The sequence below is a fragment of the Simochromis diagramma genome, unplaced genomic scaffold (genome assembly GCF_900408965.1).
Source record: "Simochromis diagramma unplaced genomic scaffold, fSimDia1.1 OVJJ01000293.1, whole genome shotgun sequence".
Classification (NCBI taxonomy): domain Eukaryota; kingdom Metazoa; phylum Chordata; class Actinopteri; order Cichliformes; family Cichlidae; genus Simochromis; species Simochromis diagramma.
Genome location: NW_024386801.1, coordinates 11784569 through 11799416, shown reverse-complemented (window position 1 = coordinate 11799416; position 14848 = coordinate 11784569). Strand labels below are relative to the sequence as shown.

The 14848-nt window shown below is 39.0% G+C and overlaps 1 protein-coding gene across 1 annotated transcript; it reads right to left on the bottom strand.

The window, feature by feature from the left end:
* Window positions 1-57: 57 nt before the first annotated feature.
* smad3b (SMAD family member 3b) lies at window positions 58-13690 on the bottom strand. Its single transcript, XM_040025847.1, has 9 exons — window positions 13262-13690; window positions 6554-6747; window positions 6322-6456; window positions 6028-6102; window positions 5880-5930; window positions 3465-3677; window positions 3226-3363; window positions 2942-3086; window positions 58-1926 (listed from the first exon to the last, which is right to left on the bottom strand). Exons 1-9 carry the CDS (start codon window positions 13462-13464, stop codon window positions 1803-1805), a joined length of 1278 nt encoding a protein of 425 aa, XP_039881781.1. The 5' UTR covers window positions 13465-13690; the 3' UTR covers window positions 58-1802.
* Window positions 13691-14848: the final 1158 nt, after the last annotated feature.

Sequence of the window (14848 nt, the reverse complement as noted above, 5' to 3'; positions counted from 1 at the left end):
TACCATCACAAACTATGCCGTTTAGCAAAAGAGTGTCGCGTCACCTCTACAGGTTTCCTGATGATATCATTTATTACAGGACACTTATCCGCTTTCTGTATATCAATTTCAAATTTTTGTCACGGTGTATAATAATGTTTCAACAAGCAACTTTACTCCTTGGTGCAGGGTCACGTATGAGAAGCAGAGTGTACCCCAGACAGGTCGCCACCCTAACACAGAAATGGTCAATTTAGTGGTACAATGAATGCACCAGCTGCTGTGAGGAAACTGTTCTTTTTACATTTATATTTCATACATAATTCCTTTTACAGAGAAGCAGCCCTCTTTTTACTGTTTTGCAATTTATTAAAATTTCACAGATAATTCTAGACATTTGAGAACAAATATTAGTCTACATTAAAAAACAAAAACATAAGACTTGGATCCTAAAACCACTAAAAGAATATCAAGGAACTCAAGTACTGATACAGACCTACCACATACCTAATGTACTGTGTAGTACAGTGTTTCCGTTCAGCACCATGTAACTCCTTTAAATAGATTACTTGGTGACTCAGTCTTATGTACTGTGAGTGAGTGCAGGATTAACATGGTGACGTCTTAGACAACGACCAAGGACAGTGAGCATATTACACATGCCTTATATTGTAATGTACATGTAATATACAGTATTTAGTGGACAAGCAAATTACCACAACCATTAAAGTGACACAATAAACTTGAAATGCATCATTTACCCATAAGGAGCATAGTGTACCATTGGTTAACAATTGATAATACATAAGAAGACCTGCATTGTTGTTTTCACTCCACACTGCCAACAACAGATGAACACAACCTTGGTCACTGTACACTTCATACTTCAAGTCACATGGTGTCCAGATTCAGTCAGTCTACTATAATGACTCATCGAGCCTGTTATCAAATAACACTAATGGTTGGTACAGTGTTCCTGTGCCACACTTCAGAACCAACTCACCTGAAAAGTAGTCTTACTGTGAATCCACCCATGCCAGAGTTCACTTTGATCCACTCTTTCAAGCAATGGATGACTAGCAGATTACACAAGCTATAAATATTTATGTACAATCATATTTAGGCAATAAGAAAAATATATTCTCATGCAGGACAATATGCAAAAATAACTTAGAAAATGTCTCTTTCATTGAGCAAAATACTTTTAATACAAGGGCTCTATATCAGAAACACTGATACTGTTTTTTTTTTTTTTTTTTAAACTAGACAAAATACCAATTCACTGATCAGATAATTGGTTTCTTTATTGATCATAAATCAATAAAGGAAAGTACCTTCTACTTAAAATATTAATGAAATATATTCTGTCTCTATAAATAACATTTCTCATGTTAATTTATCGTTTGTTTAATAAATAAGCTTCCCAATTCAGTGATTGCTGGGACACTAAAGGCTTATTCATAATATTGATTAATTCATAGAATCAAAAATGTTTTAAAACATGTCGATGGCCAAGTTGAAACTGCATATCTTCCAACTTGGAAAACAAACATTTCAGTCTCCTTTGTGAAATGTAAAGTTAATTAACAGGAAGGATGGACATAATATGTAAAAGAATAATCATGAAGATGCATTTCTGTCTTCTGAAAATAATAAAACCCATAAAAATGTCCTACAATGACCATGAAATTGAGACACTAAATGACACTAAAGACAGTGCTGTACATGTGATGAGAAATGTCAAACACAGCAGGGGAAATGCTGTTTCTGTGGATTGATTCCTATGGGGGGGGTTTGAGTGTGGATGGGAAGGAGGGCTGCTCCTAGGACACACTAGAGCAGTGGATGCTGGGGGAGCCCATCTGTGTGAGGACCTTGTCCAACCACTGAAGGGGACCATTAAGATGTAGCTCTATCCAGCAGGGGGTGCTGGTCACTGTCTGACGTCTGCAGAACACAAAGAAGGAAAGCACACATTTCTGTCATTGTTGAACCTTTTCTTCTGTACTATATTATAACAGTTGTTGTCTTATAGCTTATGCAGTCCATATTTTTGGAAGAATTTCCCGAACAGTGATGCTAGCTCTGGGCTATTTCTGAAGCCATTCAAGTATCTCTGAGGATGTTTTTCTCCAAGGTGTTTGGTGCCAGAAATACAACACGCACCATTCATAGTCCAGTGGGAATCCCCCTTCCAGAGGCAGTTAGAAATATGTCCACACCCCACTTCATACCCCCCTCACTACTGCATGCCTGCTGCATTCTTCCTCCTCTCTTACAGAGTCACAGTTACACCATCCCCCATCACCTTCTTTTCCTGTTAAAAGTCAGCTTCAGTCAACAACCCAAAGTCATGTTTTTCTTCTTTTATTCCTCACTTCTCCAATTATGAATGAAGATGTTTAACAACCTCTTTGGAATAATGTGCATTCATTTGTGTAATAAGTTCTACAATAGATTCAATTGTCCGCATGTTTCCCAAACAGAGGGAAACTTACAAATTCTTTTCTTCCAGCATTTTACTGCCTAATAAACAAAATGTTGACTCACTGAACCTCAATTTGATTGTATATGCAGTGTACAATTTAAGTTTCCACATCACGTTTAGGAAAAAAAAAATGCACGTCAGAGACTTGAAAAACACGAGTAATACGAGCCACTCACTAGCTGGGTCAGTTAAATGTTAACTTGTCTTCTGACCTCTAAGCAGGCCATCTACCAGCCAAAATATTTAGTACACTGACATTTATTAACTACCTGTAAATGACCTAACCAGAAAATGACATTTATTTTAATCACTACACAACCTCTACCATTTCAGAACACCATATTACACATTTACGCCACTACAACATGACATCAGTCCTTCTCACGTATTACTTTACTGTCAGTCAAATAATAAGCAAATGTAACAATATCTTATACTTTGTAAGTAACATAAGAAAAATAGTAAAATATTTACCTGTACTCAGCTCCCCAACCCTTAACAAAACTCATCCGAATAGTACACATCCTGGTGAGTTGGTAGACTGCCTCAAATCCCTGGTTGACTGACTGAGAGAGCAGCGCAGCAAACTCCTGGTTGTTGAAGATCTTCAGGTTGCAGCCTAGCAACAAAATATTTATTGTCAGGTTTACTAGCACAGAGAATAAAATAAATGTCAGGAGCAGAAGAACACAGTTATACAGTCATACTCTGGTCATATTGCCTTTAATGAGCTGTGTTTGTATGCACGTTGTGCTGACCTGGAGGTATTTTGCACACAGTGGCAGGATGCCACCCATAGCGCTGGTTGCAGTTAGGACTTTGGACAAAGATGGCGCTATCACTGAGACATTCTGCAAACACCTCACCCCCGATGTAGTATAACCTCACACCCCGACCTGGAAAAAGAGGAGAAAAAAAAAAAGATAGCTCAGCATAAAACAACCTTCACATATAATCAGAACAAATTTATGCCGTCCCTTCGAAATACAGTTAATACCTATGTGTCTGCGTGTGAGTTCTACTCCTGAGTTGCGGTTGACGTTTGACAGCAAGCCCAGACAGAAGCGTTCAGAGTTGGAGGGATCTGTGAATCCATCTACTGTAAGGGAGGGTTGTGAAGCGTGGAAGGTCTCTCCAACACGCTGGTTCAACTCATAATAGGAGATGGAGCACCAGAAGGCAGATTCACAATATGTCACAGGTTGAAAGTCTGGTAAGACAAAGAGACATTTACAGGTTTAATCTATTTCCACGATGAAAGAATTAAATAGTTGAACAGCTCTGTCATCAAATTGATGCTGAAGGTGCAGCATCATGACCAAGTCCTGACAATGTTTCTTTTGGTTCCTCTCAAAAAGCTCTTACCCATGACCTTCATAACCTCAGCCAGACATGAAATACCTTTCTTAAAAAGCAAAACACAACAAGGACCTCCTAGTTTGTCTCCACATAGAATAACCCGCCACGCAGACATTTACTGCATTATCTTAAAGCTGCATGTAGCTGGTTTTTCCACACATAAGAACAGAGCAAACACAAAGACTCCATTCATACCATACTTACTGCCCTGAAGCTAAGCCAGACACGATCCACTCACTCAAGTGTGTGCGTACATTGCTCATCAGTCTCATAAACAGACATTCAAACACACCAACCCCCCCAAAATAAATAAATAAATAACATAATGTTCTCCACAAATAAATAAACAAACCAACAAGAAAATCAAGGATAGTAATGCAAGTGATGCATTGATCCAATGCAGAAGTGTCATAAAATACAGTTGCTTCAATGGCTGCAACAAGAGAGATGGACTCCCATGTGAAAATGTTTCACTTAACAGCTAATTTGCACCTTCTTAACAACTGTACTAATGACGAAATTTTGTATACATGTTTTTTCTTAATATATCTTATATAGTGAATTTTTTTGGAGACTTTAAAATTAGGTGTTTAGCCACTTTGAGTGAGAGCTAGGGCAATAAAAGCAATTACAGCCACTATAGCTGACTGCTAGGGTTTACCTCTTCTAATTTAAGTTACTGAAATGTGCCTTTTGACTGTAATTGTAGTGTGTGTAGTTTTTGAAAGATGACAATGGAACTGTCTGACAGATAAAGAGGCCTGCACGGTAGTACAGACTGTCCACAAAGTTTGTGCTTCAGTTGTGGTGACTGGAATTGTATTGCACCCATACAGTTTATTGAAGCATCCTGTTAGCCACATTTGTTGGTGTTGCTGTCTAAATATGGTCATTTGTGACCAAAAAAACCCCCAAAAGCTGTTGTGTGTGTTAGCCAACTGAGCCACCAGGATCCCAGCCCCAGTGTCCATTTACATCCATTAATGGAGCAGCCAATAGAGCATAACTACATACCGCTGATGCAAATGCTTCTTTACCATTATAAATTAATAATCTGTAGTTCAGGTGTACATGATGATAGTGTCTATCAGCCAGTGTCTTTCAGCATTTATTTAGGTATTAAAGACTGAGCACAAGCATGTGTACAGTAGAGTTGTGGCAAGTTTTCATACAACAGTGACCATTTCAGACTATATAAAGTCATTATACATCCGTGTTTTTTCATGTGGGGCGATTGCCCTCTTGAAGTAAATTCAATAAGTGTTCATTTTACATTTAGAGGTTGAGATCAGACTAAAAATATTGATTTATGACCAATTACACTAACCAAATAAAGAAAATCAGAAAAGGGTAGTTACCTTGTAGAAATAAATAAAGACCACTTAGTGTTTGAAAAAATTCAGTTTTCATGTGAATTCAAGAGAAAAAAGCAAGACTAATTAAATTATTGTCATCCATGCTAGTTAAGGAACTTTGACCGTTTTAACGGTTTGAAAACTAAATGGCTCTTTTGCCAACTTCTCATCTCTACTATTCCAAATACGGACAAACATATGGAGAAAAAAAAACAGTTAAATCCCTTGCGCTACTCAAATTTGAATCAAGCAACACACCTCAAAATCATTATGATAGCTTTGACCATTCAATTTGTTTTATAGGCTCTGTTGCATGACACACACTTTAGCGATGACAGGCTCTAACACATGAATTAAGTGCAAATATTCTATTACAGCACTTGTACTTTTAATGATATCATTACTACAGGTTTGACTTTCGTAATAACTGGAGAACCATTTATAAAGTTTCTTTATAAATATGTTATTATCAATTTTTTTTCCCATTCACTATTGGGCAGTTCTGTTACTGCTCAATTTTGTTATATATACATATATCTTGGAGGGTGTAATAAGCTTTTTCCTAACAAGCAAAAAACTTCAAATCCAGATTAAACACTGGATTTTAAACGAATGGCTGATATTTCTATTGGCACACATAACTTAAAATATGTCCAGGAGCTAAAGCTGAGTAAACTTGACTGACTGATGTTACTTACCAGGATTATTGTTTGCAGGGGATACAGGATTGGGTGACAGGCTGGGTGAACCTGAAACAGAGTGGTAATAGAAGGTGGGTTCATGACCATTATAAGCTGTAATTAGAGTAGTATAAGCTTCAGGTGTGTGTACAGTCAGGTGACTCACTTGTGTCCATGCTGTGGTTAAGCTGGTGATCATTTGTCTCACCATCCTCACTCAGGTACCCTGGTGGGGGAGTTTCTGTAACACATGGGTTAAGCACACACGTTGTTCTTTTGCGTGTTTAAACTGCTTCTATGATACAACTACACAAATACAATATTTTAATATAATATAAAAACCGCACTCAGGAACAACATTTTTGGGGCATGAGCCAGAAACTAAATCATCCCTGAGAAAAATAATTTAGAGACCGAGTCAAGAATGAGTGGGATGTGTTTTTTGCTTTTTTTCCCTCACCAGGAATATAGTTGTTCTGGGGCTCAATGCCAGCGGGAAAATTGGTGTTTTCAGGGATGGATGGGCTGTAGTCATCCAGTGGTGGGAACTCGGCAGGGATGTCTGTATGTCGTGGCACTAGAACGGGAGGCAAAACTGGAGACAGTGGATCAGATCAGTTCTGTACCCAGTTTGGAGAAAGCTTTAATTTAACTACAATCATGTGGAACACGTAGCAATTAAGAACACTCACTTGGTGTCTCCACCCTCTGGTAGTGATAGGGGTTGACACATACTTCATCCTTCTTGGTGTGAAAGGCAAATTCACAGTGGTCGGCAGCTCTGAGTTCATGGTGGGACTGCAGATCCGGCCAGCGCCACAAGCGGCAGTAGATCACATGAGGAAGACCTTTTCTGTGGGAAACCTGCAGACGTCCATCCAAAGACCTGAAAGACATCACGGTCGAAATATAAAACATTCAGATTAAATTTAGTCACTCTGTGCTGGTTTACCCTCAATTGTTTCACTAAAATATTTTTCATCTTCAATACAGCTCACAAAATATGTCCAAGAACAAAACAGGGCCCCAATTCTACTGACACCTGGGTTAATAATAACAGAATGTAAATGTCTATTTTTACATTTGAAGTGGAAAAGGCCAACCATGAAGCAGCTTTCGTTAAAACTAATAATAATATTTAAGTACTTAACCTCCTAAGACCCGAACTCTTCCACAGCATGCATTTTTAATTTATCTTTGATATTTGGGCATATTGGGCCCCGATGAATGTAAAAACAAAGAATTACCAGATTTTTTTTTTTTTTTTTACCAAATTTTCGTTTCTAAGAAAAATGAGAGCCACAAATTAGGATATTTGTTTAAAATTTCAATAGAACAGTAGCAGTATGTCCTCGTAAGTGGATATCAGGCCCTTGTAGAGCAAAATTGAGTATTTGGGTCTAAATAACCAAAAATGTGATGTCCACATATGTGGACGCCAGGTCCTAGGAGGTTATGGTACCTTTGTAGTGTAAACCTATGTATACCCTCATGTAACTGAAATTTAAAAAATATGCAAAGGAAGGATTGTCTTGGAATCTCAGTGTGGGGTAGCATTTTGATGACTTAACAACATTTCAGTTTATTGTGGAGCTGTGCAACATGAAAAGTGGTTTTCATTCTTTGGCCAAGTTTTAGGTGCACAAATAATCTTTTTATGCATTAACTTCTTAAAATGAACTGGAAAAACTTTTTTTTTCTCAATGATGAGTTTTTTGACCCAACGTAGATTCTGCTGTGCTGTCCCTCCCTCAACTGTGAATGGCCTAACGACCTAAGTGCCAATCACTCTGCTTCCTGTCTACACTCACTGCTGATTGGAGTGATCCAGCACACAAAGTTTATCGGTGAATCTACTTGGGCGTTGCCCTTTTTAAGGCCAGCATGTATGTTCCTTTGCACTGTGATTTAATGTAACCCACCAACCTTCTGGGTCTCTTGAACACTGATTTAGTTGTTGATGTTGCAAGACACTAAGAAGACGCATGTGTCTTTAAGGTACTCTTTACTACCTGGGATAACAGGCACTAATAACACTGTTTTAGAGACGTAATAACAGACACTCTGCTCACATTGTGCACACATTACTTGTTCTTTTGTTATTCACATTATGGAAAAAGGTGGTATTTTCTTTTTCATTTTCAACACTCACATGACCTACTGTCCCTCCAGCTCGTCCCTCTTGAATCACAACACAATGTGGCTCATACATCTTATTTTGAACCAAAACCAACCAAAACCAAAACCAGGATAGAACCAAACTCAGGTTCTATCCTGATTCTCCACCCAAGCTGAACTAAGACATAACACTAATAAATAACAATAATTTTTTTTAAAGCCACCTGGTGAGAAACTGGCATCTTCAAGAAACTGCCACAATATCTTCAGTCTGTTCATGTAATTCCAGACCCCCTCCATGTTAAAACCAGAGCTCCTTGAAAGCAATACCATCTGCAGGACACATTCTGCAAGACTGTTTTTGTAACAGCTATACAAGAGTCTCAAAAATGTCCTCTATTTTAATGAGGACTGTAGATTCTTGTCATTTTTGTAGCTTCATATAGAGATGCTCAGTGAGACTGACACACAAGGACCCAGTGAGGCCCAGTTAGCAATGCAATACCTAAAAGGGTGGTTTTATTTTTCAGTCATACAAAACAGACCACAGAATTTTAATGGTTTAGTATAATGACAATATCCACATTTAATTTTGTTCTCTATAAGCCTTGTGTTCACTATGCAATTTTGCCTCACAATGGGGGCAAAATCTTCAAGGAAAATGTGCAACCAGAACAGAGGATGGCACTTCTGTTTTTTCCAGTAGCTAAAATGACAAATGGTGGAACGACTGGAAGAACTGCGGAAAGGCTAAAATGAAAAAACAAGAGCCCCATTGTTAAAGATTTCAAATAAAGCAATGAGTGACAAAATCTCATTTTAAGATGAGTGAAAACAAGGTCCAGTTGCCAATATTGTTACTATAATCAGTAAGTAACAGAGCTTACTTTTCATTAGCCTAATACAATCAGGTATTTAAAAAAAATAGAAGGAACTCCAGTCCTCCTTATGATGACCTCCAGCATTATTTCCTGGGTCAGCTTAGGTCAGCATTTGCAAGCCTCAGCTGAGAGGCTGGCCTGGGCTAGTTTCTGTCTCCCTGGTTTGCCACTCTGACATGATGACCACTGTCACACAGCCAGTTGAGGCAACCTTCCTGTTTAGCTGAATATACAACAACAGTACATCCACCAGCCAGAAAGTTAGAGCATCACACTACCAACCAAATCACCCCCCCCGAGTAGAAGACAAACCACTTTCTGTCAAAGACTCCAACTCCAGAAGCAACCACAACCAGCTGATTATACTACATAAATAAATGCAAGTGCGGCGCAAAGTGCCTGCATCTGCAGAAGCGCATTAAAAAAATGTTAACAACGTTTGTCTTTGTTAAAGGACATCTGGTGGCCTACTAGTTAAGACACACACTATATGGACCTAGGATTTCAGTATCACCAGCTGCTCAGTTTTTATTTACATCTGTTCATTTTAACCAAAACGCAAGTCCCTTCATTGCATTTATGCAGTTTTATACAACAATGCACCAGTATGGAACTTGAGGGTCAATAATTCAAAATGATCCTATAGCCAATATAGTGTAATAAACAATAATATTAATCTAACAAATGCAAGAATATGAACAGACATACTGTCTATGTCCGGTTTTATAAGATATCTTTTATCAATGTCGGGTTTCACACCATCTTAAAAAAAATCAGGGTTGTTTCTGGCTTCCCATTATGCTCGCAAGCATGGCTTTGCCACATGTAGTTAAGCTAACCCAGATGTTTTGCCTTATTTAACCTAAGTTTTTGCAATTTCCTCTTATTTGTGGTCATTTGATAAAGAGAAATGTATTTTCTGCTTGAGTGAATGCTATCAAGGTTAAAAGTAAGTATTAGTATAATTTCATAATAGGCCAAAATGTTTTTGGATGCCAAAAACATTTTTTTATACATTAACAAAACTCCATCAATTGTAACTGAATTATTTTAACAGTGGCATTAATTAAATGCTTACCTAAGGGCAAGAAACACAACCCATTACCAATATATTTGAAATCTACAGTAAACAAGAGAGGTTTACATTATAATACCAATGAACTTAACTTTTTTAACATGACCAGTTAAAAGGCAAACCTTTGCAGTAAGCTCATACTTTTTACTCTACTTACTGTGGGTGCTGTAAAATCAGTCATGGATGCCAGAAAATTGTGGTGCGCTTAGTTTCACAGTTTTGACATTTTGGTACATAATAATTTCCTGCTGGTTAAGTTCATTCTAGGTGCAAGCACCTCAGGCAAGCACTTGACCACTCTAAATGCTCACAACCCCTTTCTCTCCACGCCACATTAGAGGAGGTGATGAAAGTACAGCACAATGCAGGCTGGCTGCAATACAGAATCACTGAGTCACTCTATCCCCAACAGATAGCAACACAGCTGTTATTCTGTAAAGTCTACTGTCTATGAACCCACTGACAACTTGAACCACAATCCAAACAGTGGCCCACGCCCTCCCTAGAGCCCAGAGCACATTCCCAACAACTGAGAAAAAGGTTTTAATGTAGGTTACCACCCATGCTTTGACATCCACACTTACTGTGATGGGAGACTCCCAGTTTTGTTAGCAATCAGGCCTACAAGCTGCCTTTTAGGGCTTGGAAAAAATTTCTGGAGGCTTGTTAAGGTCACTGAAGCTCCTTTTGTACTAATTATTAAGAGGAAAAAAAGGTGTGGAACAGCCCTATTTGTTTTATGTGGGAACAAAAGCTAAAGAAACACAAGAAGAAACACACAAGAATTTCATTCACATGTGCTGTACCAATGTACCTGCACATGTGATGTGACAATAAAAGTGATTTGATTTGATTTGATCTTTTTAAATAGCAGGCTTTGTGTTATACCAATGTCTTTACTGTCATTGCTATACCTGTAGCAACAACCTGGCATAATATAGCAGTTTTTCACTCAGTGTTCATCACTCCATAGCTTATGGTTGGTCGACAGAGACATTCCATGTTCCAGTTAGACAACACGCTTATGTATTTACCAACTCCCCAATTTGTCAATCAGCATTATCCTTTGTTCTTACTGGTAGCTGCTTCAATGGGCTCACCTCTAACTTGAAAAAGGTTCAACTCTGACCAACCACTTTGTACTGCTAACCTTTAGAATCAACTTTCACTCTTACATTTGTCTGAATTTTACTGACATTCCACAGAGACCCCCACTAACTTTATGCCAGTCTCTTCCTGTGAGGACACCCCTTAAGTCCCTGGGCCTCTACTGGACGGACGGGACACCATTCTTAAAATGCTACATCTTGTTTTGATTGTGGCACTGGAGACCTGAATTGATTTGAAAGACATAGCTTATGAGTTACACCACTCTGACACTCATCAAACCGTTTACTGATCACTCATGCCAACAGGGAAACACTCATTCTGGAATTGAATACTGCCATTTTGAAATGTTTTATCATAAGATAAAGTGATCATTAAAACCAACTTTGTATTGACTTGTATAACATTTCACTTTAAAGGGATAAGGTGACCCAAAGCATGCCAGCAAAACGCCACCATAAAATAAGTAGGGGCTTAAGGTCCAAATTTTTTCTGTGACTGTCACAGGTCTCAAGGTCATGGTAACAACATTCATTATGTTAACTCCTTACCCATAGAAAGCTGACAAGGAGTAACCCTTTAATCTCTTTTATGAACTGAGTGGTTCTTTCATATTTCAGGCCTGCTTATAGAACAAAATGATTGGGCGTGCATCAGAGGTTAATGGGAATGGTCTCTGCCTATGCAGCTACACTTGGAACCCAATAGTCACAAAACCAGGTCTGTTTGGATATGCTGAGGTGTCAAACCTAGTCATTAAGGGGAGATCTTTATAAGGGAAAGGGGCTACTTTTTGTGTCCTTTGATTGAAGACTGTATACAATAAGTAAACACATTTACTTATGAGTAAACATATTTAACTGCACACATGCACTGAGTTGTCTTAACACTTAAAAACACCTTCCTAATATTGGGTAGGACCCAGCATACAGACAAAACAGTTTTGGGAAACCTCTGGGGATGTCCAGGACTGTCTGGCACCAGGACACTGACAGGAGACCCTTTAGGCTGGAATAAAGTCTTCCTTCATCAGGCCTGTTCTTGCCCGCTGATGCTTGATTAGATTGTAAAGAATCCAGGGAGTGTGATGCCAGGTTGAGACATTTGTGAACTGCTTTTTTATGTTTTGGAGTGTGTCCCTGCTTAGGGATTCCACTGCCACCAGATGAGTGAGGTAAGTAATCATGTTTAAGATGGTGTTACATGTCAAAGTGCTGTCCGCATGAATCCCAGCAACCACCAAAACACTGCAGTCTGACAAAATGATCAGAGTTAAGTATTTCACTAAGGATTTTTATGTTGTGCCTAATCAGTCTACTTCTGTGCACTGATTCAAAGCACCGGTAATACAACTATGTGGCTCCAATGTGATGTGTCACACCCAGTGAGTCCACCTCATATGTCTGACAAATTGTGCAGGTCTAATACAGATGGGTATCCCATATGGGGAATCCCAAACTGGACTCTTATTATAACTTTCCCAGAGCACAGACACACACAGTCTAAACATCCTCTATGAGTCAAGCTCCAGCTTAGCCAAACCACTCCCTCTCCGTTTATCACATGTGTGAACTGTGGACATATTTATGCAGCACTAGTTACCATGTCAGCAGGTGAAGCTAGCTCGGAGATGTGACAAACACTCACTACTACAGCATTGCCTCACAATTACATGCTGCACAGCTGGTCTTACTACAGATCATATCGTTGCGCAAACTAATGCTGGAAAATAACATAACAGACTCTAATATATGGGTTGAAACACACCATATTATTCCTTTAACGCTACCAGGCAATTATATATATATATATATATATATATATATATATATATATATATATATATTTAAGACCGATGAGTACCAATTGTGTGCTCCCTATCTGCAGAACAAAATTGTATCTATTTAACACAGGTTAAGATGATAAGATGATAGAGCTAATGTTAGCTCTAAATACAATGCACGATTGGTTTTATTCTGGCGGCAGGTCCAATCAAAATCCATGTCATAACATCAAACGCTTTATGTTGTCTTTGATGTGGCAATTCGCCAGTTTGACTTTGCTCTCTATAAAATAGAGCTGCTTTAAATACAAACATCTGCTAATATCAACTCAAGCTAACTACCTAGCTGCTTGGGCTAACGCTAGCTGTCACCAGCATTAGCTTGCTAGCTCACTTATTCAGAGGCAGTCAGTCAGCGCTCTGTCTTTGTCTTTACCTGGGTATAGTTAGGCATTTTGTGTTGATATTCTGTGTTGTGATGGCCTTCTCCAGCTCGTCCAGCTGTCCCGTCCGTTTTAACTTCTTCACCAGACTTTTGACAGCTTTTTCACACCATTTTTCCTCCTGTCCGTTCTGCTCTCCTTTCTTCCAGCCAAGAAGCCTCTTCACAACTGGAGGGGTGAACGGTAAGATAGACATTTTTAACCTGCAACTGCAACAACTAGTTACAGCTCCTATCTTTAATTTATTACTGTAGACACTTTGTTTTTTCAGACTTTCAACTATTTAGCTTGCTAGCTAAACTCCTAGACAGGTGAATGTCTGATGGCTGCCGGGGGCTCAGAACCAGCAGCAGCGGTGCGCGTCGCAGCTTCCCTCCGTTCAAGTGTGCTCAGTGTCGGCGTGCAGCAGGACCTCGGCCAGCCTGCCTGCCCCTCCTCCTGCTCCTCAGTCAGCTGGTCTGCCCTACTGCACCTGTATCACACAACTTTCTTACACATTACACGGCCAAAAAAAAAAAAAACAGTGACATAAAATACACGCTTCTTTCTTAGACGATTAAAAATATAAAGCTAAACAAATTAATTAAAATAAAAATCTTCTTAAATGTATGTGATGTTCAATCTTAAACGTATGAAACTTTAATATATAATTTCTCAGTGTTTATTTAGTAATCGGTGAAGGAGGTGTATTGGCGACTAAAAACCTGCACGAGAAACGGGGGAGGGGGAGGAGGACAAAAAAGTATATGAGCACTGAAAAGTGATCCAACTTTTGCATTTACTGTGTCCGAGAATAGAAGACCCTTGGGAGTAATCCCTTTGATCCCCTCATAAAAGTGATTTAATTTCACTTCAGATGCATCTTTCCAGAAATGTATGAGGGAGGTCACTGTGCATTCAGTGGTATTTCAGGGTTTATGGTTTTATTGATAAGTGCACTGCCTCCCATAAACAGCTGTGTGCCTGCGCTATAAATACCCCCATCCAGGACAAGCCCCTCTTCCCTCTCTTTATTTATAGCTTCTATCAATGACTCCTGTCTATTTTTAAGTAAGTATTTGGCATAGCTCCTTACTTCCTAAATCCTAAATAAATATTATAGCTGTCTTGGCAATGTCACAAGGACACCTTCATGACTCTCTGTTCACCAGCCAGCTGAGTGCTGCATGTATCTGAAAGTATTCCAGTGTTCAGTGCATTTATCTCAAATACACCCAAGGGCTTATAATGGAAGTATGATTACAATTATATATTATTACAGATTTTCTTCAGATGTCACTCATTAAAGGGGGACCTATTGCGTGCTTCCTCATTATTTTATCTTATATATTGTTCCAATACTGGGTTGAAATAATGGTGACGCTGTGTGCAGGTTATCCCTACGAGCCAAAGGCTCAGGCTTCAAACTGCTGCACACACTCGTTTTAGAGCAACGCATACATGCTCATCTCAGGCACACAGCTCTGGCCCTGAGCAGACACTGCCCATCCAGTTGCAATTCAAACCTTCTACTTGCAGGGGTGAGCCAATCAGAAGAAAGATGCCATAAAGGGAGGGGGAATGGAGCTAAAAGGGCTTGT